General features: G+C 59.6%; 2 protein-coding genes across 11 annotated transcripts in view; both read right to left on the reverse strand.

Annotated features, from left to right (window-relative positions):
* Window positions 1-125, reverse strand: part of EIF4G1 (eukaryotic translation initiation factor 4 gamma 1) — an 18,808-nt gene extending 18,683 nt beyond the window's left edge. For 8 of the 10 annotated variants that reach the window (XM_017810614.1, XM_017810613.1, XM_017810612.1 and 5 more), the window contains exon 1: window positions 43-118. The gene's annotated coding sequence lies outside the window, so the exon portion shown is untranslated. Of the gene's footprint in view, window positions 1-42 lie in introns of all 10 variants that reach the window. The other 2 variants (XM_017810617.1, XM_017810611.1) reach the window with 1 other exon arrangement.
* Window positions 126-1,400: 1,275 nt separating this feature from the next.
* Window positions 1,401-7,824, reverse strand: PSMD2 (proteasome 26S subunit, non-ATPase 2). The gene is made up of 20 exons (XM_017810618.1): window positions 7,774-7,824; window positions 7,250-7,414; window positions 6,877-6,998; window positions 6,278-6,502; window positions 6,016-6,174; window positions 5,587-5,731; window positions 5,340-5,400; window positions 4,940-5,086; window positions 4,664-4,770; window positions 4,146-4,273; window positions 3,979-4,066; window positions 3,486-3,648; window positions 3,288-3,389; window positions 3,055-3,200; window positions 2,754-2,837; window positions 2,453-2,621; window positions 2,264-2,358; window positions 1,979-2,105; window positions 1,773-1,891; window positions 1,401-1,691 (listed from the first exon to the last, which is right to left on the reverse strand). Exons 1-20 carry the CDS (start codon window positions 7,792-7,794, stop codon window positions 1,509-1,511), a joined length of 2,556 nt encoding a protein of 851 aa, XP_017666107.1. The 5' UTR covers window positions 7,795-7,824; the 3' UTR covers window positions 1,401-1,508.
* Window positions 7,825-8,485: the final 661 nt, after the last annotated feature.

Raw genomic sequence — 8,485 nt, forward strand, 5'->3', positions numbered from 1 at the left:
CCCCCCCGCGGGGCGCGCGCCCGCCCCGCCCCCGCCCGTTACCTTCAGTCTCCTTCAGCGCGCGCGGCCCGACGCAGCCGCAGCGCAGCGCAGCACGACCATTTCCGGAACCGCGCCGCGCGCAGGGGGCGGGGCCGGGGGGCCGCGCGCCCGCCGCCGCCGCGGGGGAGGGGCGCGCGGGGGCGGGGCCGCCACGCCCGGAGGCGCGCCCGGCACCGCCCCCGCCCCGCGCGCCGCCGGGTCACGTGGGGGGGCGGGGCCAGTCCCGCGCGCCCCACAGGAGGGAAGGGTCCGGTTGGGCCGCGCCCCTTCCTTTCAGGCCACGCCCACCGCCCCGGCCCTCCCCCGCCCGCCCCGTGCGGGGTCACATGGGGACCGGGTGATACCGGCATCGCCAGGACTCCGCACCCACCCGCGACCTACAGCCACCCAGGAACCGGCATCGCCGGGACCCACACCCACCCAGAAACCCGCACCACCGGGACCCGCACCCACCCGGGAACCGACAGCATCGGGATCCGGCCTCACCCCAGACCTCCCCCCAGCCAGAATTTACCATTGCCCCGGCTTGCACTCACCTGCGCTCCATAGCCCTAACCTGAACCCTGCCCTGACCACATCCGTGGTCTTCATTGGTACCTGCCCCACCCAGGACCTGCATCCATTGGCATCTGCTCTTATGCAGGACTTGCACCCATCCAGCGCCTGATCCACTCCCACACTCAGGAGCTGCACCTATCCAGGACCCACCCAGCACCTCACACCCACAGGGGACATGGCCCCCACCCTCCCCCCCCTAAGACACAGCACCTTACCCATACCCTGCACCCATCTCACTCGCCTTTAGACTCAACACCACACACCCGTCTCAACCTCCATCCAGCACCTCACATCCACCCAGACACAGCCTCCCACAGCCACCAGCCTGGGTCAGGGCAGGGTGGGGACAATGTCAATTTTGGAAACAGGACAGGGTTTTTCCTCTTTCCTAAAAATACTTCCTTTGTGGCCTTCATCCCACCCCAAGACCGATTTTAACTCCAATTCCAGCTCTGGAGCAGCACCAAATGATGGCAGAGCCCAGTGCATCTGGGAGGACAGCTGGAAGCTGGGAGCTGCCAGCCAAGACACCCCAGAAAGGCAGTCCTGGCTGGGGACAGGCAGCGCTGGGCTCAGGGGAGCTGCACACTGCCAGCACACATGGCTGTGCCAGGCACACACACAGGGACAGGCAGGTGCTGAAGATCAGGAGCACCCATGGCACCCCACAACTCTGTGTTCACTTCTTGCTTCTCGGGGTCTGCACTGTGCCTGGCCCCCATGGGCAGCAGGCACTCCCAAAGGGATGAAAGCCCAGCCTGCACTTCCAGCACAAGGAGAGGATAGCAGCATAGCAGCACTAGAGTCTCCGCCTAGTTTATTTCCTTGACTCTCAGTAACAAAAAAAACCCCAATTTTTTTTCCCTCCCCTCCCAAACCACCTACCCACCCCCCAACTCCCCTTTGGCTCAAACGTCGTAGTTGGGGTTCTTGCGTAGGATAACAAATCCCTCCAGGATGGGCGTCACGGGCACGTGCTCCTCTGTGGCCAGCTCTGCCCGCTCTCCATGTGCCAACAGTACTGGTGTTGTGTGAGTCTGGAAGCCAGTGATGGTTTTGGGTTTGCCTGCCTGGCCCACCACATCCACAGCCTGTGAGAGAAGAGCAAGGTCAATGCTGTGGTCACCCAGGAACATCAGAGCACCCCATCCCCAGCTCTGGCTACCCCTTACCTGTCCTACCCGAACCGACACAGGCAGAGGTCGCAGCTCCTCGTCAAAGGTGACCAGCATGCGGGGCTGCATGGCAGCAACAAGGCCATAGAGAACATAGTGGGACTTGCCCAGGATAACTGGAGGAGAGACAGAAGTAAAGTGGCTGAGCGATGCCCACCCTGTGGGGCAGAGGGGGCTGGGGGGATGGAGCCCACGGTACTCACTGTTGCGCACATCCAGGAAGGACACGAGGACAGTCAGCAGCCCAGCCACAGCCACCTGGCTCATGAGCTGGCGATCACTGTGGTATGGGCACAGGGTGAGCGTCCCCTTGCCCAGGTGGGTCAGGCCCTGGTGTGGCAGCGAAAGTACATGAGAGTGGCAGCGTAATGCCTGAGGCACCAAGCCCTGCCCCAGAAGGGTGACATCCCCAGGACACCACTCCCCTCTCCCACCAAGGGCAGGGATTCCAACCTTCCCCACACGAGCAGTGAGTGCAGGATCATCACCTGGGCCAACCGCACCATGAAGAGGTTGTTGGGGTCCTTGGCGTGGTACTGGGCCAGCTGCCGCAGCATCGCTGCCAGACGGGCATTGTTAGTACCTGGGGACAAGGAGGTGAGGCAGAGTAGAGTAAATGCTCAGGTCTCCCACTTTGCCCTCAGACAAGCCCCAAACCAGGCTGTCCCCAGGCTTACCACTGCCCACCATGCCCATGGCAAAGATGGAGTTGTAGGAGACCTCGGGGTCAGCGTCGTGGGAGAACTTGCTGAGGGTGTCAAGGATGTTGAGCCGGGGGTTGGAGACTGATATAAGTGCCAGGGCCAAGGGCACAGCACGGCGGAGGGTGGGCTCCCCATACCGCAGCTGCAGGGAAAGGCGGTGCGTGTTAGACCCAGATCACCAAGTGCAGTAAGGTCTACTGATATGTGAGGCAATACCCACTTTCTACACTCAGGTCCCTTCCCAGCTCTCTGCTGTCCCCTTGGTGTCACTCACCAGGTGGCCGAATGTGCGTAGGGCCATCTCCGCACCGATTTCCTCGCCCATGGCAATGAGCGCGATCCCCAACACCGCTACACCCTGCGGGAACACGGGCACTGACCACCAGACAGAGAGCACCCAGCCCAACACCCAAGTTCTCACAGCTCCTGTGCCCATTCAAGCCCAGGGGAACAAGGAGAGCAGAGGATGCTGCTGGGGGCTGTTTTTCTTCAGCTCTGACCCCACAAGGGCCTTCGGGACCCTTCCAAAGCCACTCCTGCTCCAGAGACACAGGTCCAATCCCATATTTCCCCACCTGGTGAGCCCCCATGTCAGCTGAGCTCTCTTTCTTCTCCTTCTCTTTCTTGTCCTTTTTGTCCTTGTCCTCCTCTTTCTCCTTGGAGTCAAAGTGCTCACTGCAGATGTGCAGGAGCTGTTGCACCTTCAGAACATTCCCTGAGCCTGAGAAGAGAGAAGAGGACCAGGATCAACAGGCAGAGGGCCCTGGACCTGCTCTTGCCTCCCCACACCTCGACCAGCCCAACTCACCTGCATAGGCACAGATGTCCACCAGTGTGTTGGCAAAGCTGCGGAATGGCTCTGACACCACCTCCAGCGCTGCCAAGATGGCCTCAATTGCCTCTCCCTTCCCTGCCAAGGAAGGTGTGGTGGTTAGAGGACCATGGGGGAGGGATGCTCCCACCCTGTCCCCCCAACCCATGAGCCACTGGCACTGCCCAGCCTTACCCAAGTGGTTCAAGCCCAGGCCAAGTGGCAGCCACCGGGCATATGTGTCCTTCAGCTCTGGCTCTGTTTTCTCCATGATGGTCTGGAGGATGGTTGAGGTGACATCCCCGTTGCAGGAGCCCACTGATATCATCCCACAGGCCAGGGCGGTCACACCAGCCACCTGGTAAAGGAGAGGAGACATGTCGTAGACAGGGACAGCACAGAGTGAGCTGGGTACTGGGTACCCTTGGTCCCCACTTCCTGCAAAAATCTGGGCTATTGGGAGACCTGATGGTTTCCTACCCTCCCACATCTGCTGCAATCCCATCATGGTAGCAGCTCAGGTGGGGAAAATAGGGTCATGCTCTGGCACAGCATAGCATCGAGCAGAGACATGTAGCCTTGCTCTGGGAGCAAAAACCAGCTGCAGGACAGACTCTACATTCCCAGGAGCTGCTGGGGACTGGATATGGAAGCACCAACTGCAGGCAAACCCTGCCTCATCCCCTACCTCCATGCTGGACTTGGAGTCTCCCATCACAGGTAGCAGCAAAGTCAGGACGTCCTCGCGGTTGGAGCCTGCGTACGCCAGCCCCAGCCTGTGGAGAATCCAGAGGGGTGTGAGTGGGGAACTGCACCACCCTGCAAAGCACAGGGAGGCTGGGGCCGGGCCCCTACCCAAAAATGGCTCCAATCCTCATGGTGTTGCTGTTGTGGAGGACATAGTCAGACAGGAGGGCCAGGGCAGGGTCACACTCGTTCTTCACCCCTGAGTTGACGATGCCACAGGCCAGGAGGGCTCCGGACTGCAAGGCAGAAGCACCATCATGCACCAGCCACCAACACACAAAGCACCCTCCCAGCCAGTGACTGATGTCACCCCACACATCACACCCACTCCCCAGGATGGGCAAGTTGATACTAAGTGGGCAACACTACTCTGGATCCAGCTGATCAGTCTAAAACTCATATCCCTGTGACAAGGGGACCCAAGGTGCCTCAGGCAGTCCCCAAGAGCTCCTCACCTTGCTGTGAGCTGCTCAAAAGCCTGGGACACAGGGTATCCAACCCTTCTCCATGTAGGAGCTGAGCTGCACAGTGGACCAAGGCAATGACCAATATCCCAGCCAGCCACCCACCCAGCTCACAGCAGGACTGCCCCACACAGACATGGAGTCAGGATCAGAGTCACTGACCTTGATGTAATCCTCTGAGGAGTACAGGTACTTGTCGATTTGCGTGAGCCCCCCATCCACATCCCACAGCAGGATTGTGCCCAGTGAGGCTGCAGCACTCAGCATCCCTGCAGTTCCAGAGAAGAGCCCACATCAGCCCTGAATTGATGTGCCCTGCCTGGGGCTTCTGGTGGCCAGGGACATGGGCCAGCATGACAAGCCCCCTTTCAGCAGGCTCCCAGAAGTGACCCCAAGCATAGGGGCATCTTCAAGCCCCTGCCCAGACAGATCCCTCACCGTGGTCCTTGTTCTTGTACAACCATTTATTGCCATCATCTGTCAGCAGCTTGTCCTGTCCAAAGGCAGCATTCACAAAGCCGTTCACAAAGGAGGAGGCCAAATTCATCCGGGCTGAGTCTACTTGGGAACCACTCCCCCCAAACCCTGGGGAAGGACATCAGGGTGAGCCAGGCAGCAAGAGAAGCCCTCTGCTGTGCAGCCATCCTGCACCACAGGGGGACGAGACCTGTCCCACCACCAGCAGGAAGGAGAAGCCCAAATCCACAGGTCAGAGACCACAGGCAGGCCATCTGCCCACCTCGGGATACACAGCTGACTGCACTGGCACAGAGGTGCCTTGCAGCCCCAGGAACTCCCCATAGGCAGGGATGAGAAAGGCCGAAACACAAGCCCTTACGGTTATTTTCCAGGTGGGTTTTGTAAATATCATCCGGCACTTTGGGCTCCATGATGTCCAGCTGCAGAGACAAGGGAGAAGGGGGTTATCTCCTGGCCAGCACACCCTACAGTGGCAACCTCTCCAGATGTCTGGCTAAGCTCATAGGGATGAAGGATTTCTTCTCAGATCTTGCCACGGAGCCCAGCAGCCAGGGCAGCCACAGCTGGAGGCAGCCCAGGGTGCTTTTCCCAGCTGGGACACTCACCTCTCTGGCTAAGGCCAGGAAGTTGCTGTTGAGCTGGACATTGGACATGATCTCTGTCAGGTCCTCGTACTCCTCCACATCCTCATTCAGCTCCAGAAAGACACCGTGGCGGCCCAGCATAAAGGCCATCTGCTTCTGGACAACTCTGTGCAGATGGGAGAGGTTTCCTGAGTGCCCAGACCCCAACAAACCCCAGCACAAACACAGGTTCACCAAAGGGTGAGCCAACCTGCCCTGCCTAGAGGCACACAGAGACAACCCACTCCTGCTCATCCTGACTTCAGGGACAAGAGTCTCTGTCTGAACCCCCAGACACCTTCAGCAGTGGCAGGATCCAACCCAGTTCTGCCCAGATGGGAAGCTGTGCCCCACCACAATGGGTGAAGGCCCCAGGGGGCAGAATGGAGGACAGGGAACATCTCTGCTTACACATCTTTGCAGGAGGTGAAGATGTCCTCCACCAGCTCCACATCATTGAGCATCAGAGCCAGGCGCAGGGCTTCAGGGTAGCGATTGAACTTGCGGAAGATGCCCAGAGCACAGCGCAGGAGAGCTGAGTTCTCGGGCTCCGGAACATAGCTTACACAGCTTTGAGGAGAAGACAGGCGTGAGGGTGAGGACCACGTTGGGCAACCTCGGCCCAGCAGGGACCAGGCCCCCTCCAGCACCTCAGCCTGCTGAGTCCCCTCACCTGGTCAGGTAGAGGCACACTTTGGAGTAGGCGTTGTCATCAATGTATTTCTCCAGCATGTCCATCTGTTCAATTTCCATGAGCAGGTCACAGGCCTCATGTTCTGCATTGTGGGCCATGTTGTAGGGGACGATCTCCTTGACCAGGGTGAGGAGTGTGTCCCTCTGAGCCTTGTCAGCTTCATCGATCTCCTGCCACTCCTTGGCCACCTCTCCTGCCAAGTGTCTGCAGGGACAAAGGGACATCACCACCACAGAAAACAGTTTCACTGAACCATGAGAATGGGGAGTAGCTGCTGCCAGTTAGCCAGGGCATGTGCTATTTATAGGGACTCCACATTCTGCAGAGCTTATGGAGGACAAGCCCAGAGCAGGAACAGGTTTAAGAGCAGAGATTTTGGAGGCCATGGCAGCAAGATCTCTGCAGCTAGCAAATCACTGTGGATAGAGCATGAAGTGACACATGTGCAGGTCTGACGGGGCAGCTAAACACATGTCCAGCAAGTCAGGATGCATCCCAGACAGGCCAGAGCCAAAGCGCTCCAGGAAATTCCCCCAAGCCCTTGTCCTTCCCCAAGCCCTGGTCCCACTCAGGCTTACCTGACGTATTCATGCCCCCAAGATGCCAGCTCCTCTTGGGAGCCCACCAGGCGGTACTTTAGGCACTCACGCTCCCCACTCATGGTCATGGCCAGGACAGAAATGATGTCGGCCGCAAAGCGCTGCGGGAAGAGTGCAGAGCTCCAGACTCCAGACAGGCTAGGCTCAGGGAATCAGGGGCAGCCAGGGACACAACACCCTCCCTGTTCCACAAGCCATCACAGGTGGCAAAGCTACTGTCCTGGCAAGTAACAATCCTCTGAAGCAAGTCACAGAGGCTGCCTTTAGACCACAGGGTCCAGAGAGCTCTGCAATTGCCTGCCCCAGTACTGTCGCCCCAGTCACATGGGATAGTGGGGCCAAAAGCCTTTACCTTGTTCTCTCCTGGAGCCATGTTCTCATAGATCTCCTTCAGCTTGCCATAATGGGGCCGTAGGAACTTGAGGGGTTTGGGAACGGAGGTCATGGAGGTGGTGGAGGAGCGGATCTGCCTCCGCAGCTCCTCCAGGGCTGGCCGGTAGAGTGACGTGTCTTTTTCCTGCAAAAGGAAGCTGCCTGTGAGCTGGTTCCTGAGCCACCACTGCACCAGTTCTCCCCAAACACAGCTACGGCTCTGAGAAGAACAACCCCCTGCCCTGAGCTGCCTCCAAAGCCCAAGAGCTGGGGAGGGAGGGCACAGCAGGGCAGAAAGCCACCCACACACCAGGGACACAGAGGTCCCTTGGGCACAGGTCAAACAGGCAGCAAGGCTGGGGGACAGGCTGCAGCAAACAAGGAGGGGCCACACTCAAGATCAAACTCCCCATCTCCACTGCACAAGGAACAACCATAATGGAGGGACAGACGGACTCAAGTCCTGGCCAGGACCCCTTCCTGAGGGGCACAGCACAGACTTACCCCCAGACGCTCCACCAGCATCTCCAGCTCATCCTGCAGCTGCTTGTCTTCCTCAGACTGCCAAAATGCGAAGGAGAAAGCAGAGTTAAGGGTGTCCAGCACAATCACTCAGTGTGACAGCGCAGTGTCACCCCAAGCTGCAGGGGGACCAGGACATAGTGACACATTCCCTGCTCAGGGCACTATCCTGCCCCAGGGCTGCCAGGGTGGAGCAATACTCGTGTTACTGGGGATACCCTCCCAGACAAACCACCCATTCCCAGGGAGTGAGATGTGCCTCCCTCATTACACTGTGCTCTATGAAAACACACCCAGAGGGGCACGTCAAGGCACAGCCCCTCGGGGGGACACCTTCATCCAGAGGCTGTACCCCCCAGCCCATGGGCACCCCCAAAGCCAAGGTCACCCCCGTGTTGGGCAAAGTGGGGACACCTCCGTAGTGCCCACTGTCACATGCACACCCTGGTTACATCACAGCCCCACTCATCCCGCTCCACCGAGACCCCTGAGCACCCCTCCCAGCACCGGGAGCCCTCAGTTGCGTCACGCGGGCACCCCACGACGTCACGGCGCCCTGCCGGAGGGAGTCCCCGGAGGGATGCCGGCCGCCCCCGTGACGTGGATGACGCCCCGTTCCCGGAGGGATGCCGGCCGCCCCCGTGACGTGGATGACGCCCCGTTCCCGGAGGGATGCCGGCCGCCCCCGTGACGT

Source organism: Lepidothrix coronata, unplaced genomic scaffold, assembly GCF_001604755.1.
Source record: "Lepidothrix coronata isolate B3197 unplaced genomic scaffold, Lepidothrix_coronata-1.0 Scaffold29, whole genome shotgun sequence".
Taxonomy (NCBI): domain Eukaryota; kingdom Metazoa; phylum Chordata; class Aves; order Passeriformes; family Pipridae; genus Lepidothrix; species Lepidothrix coronata.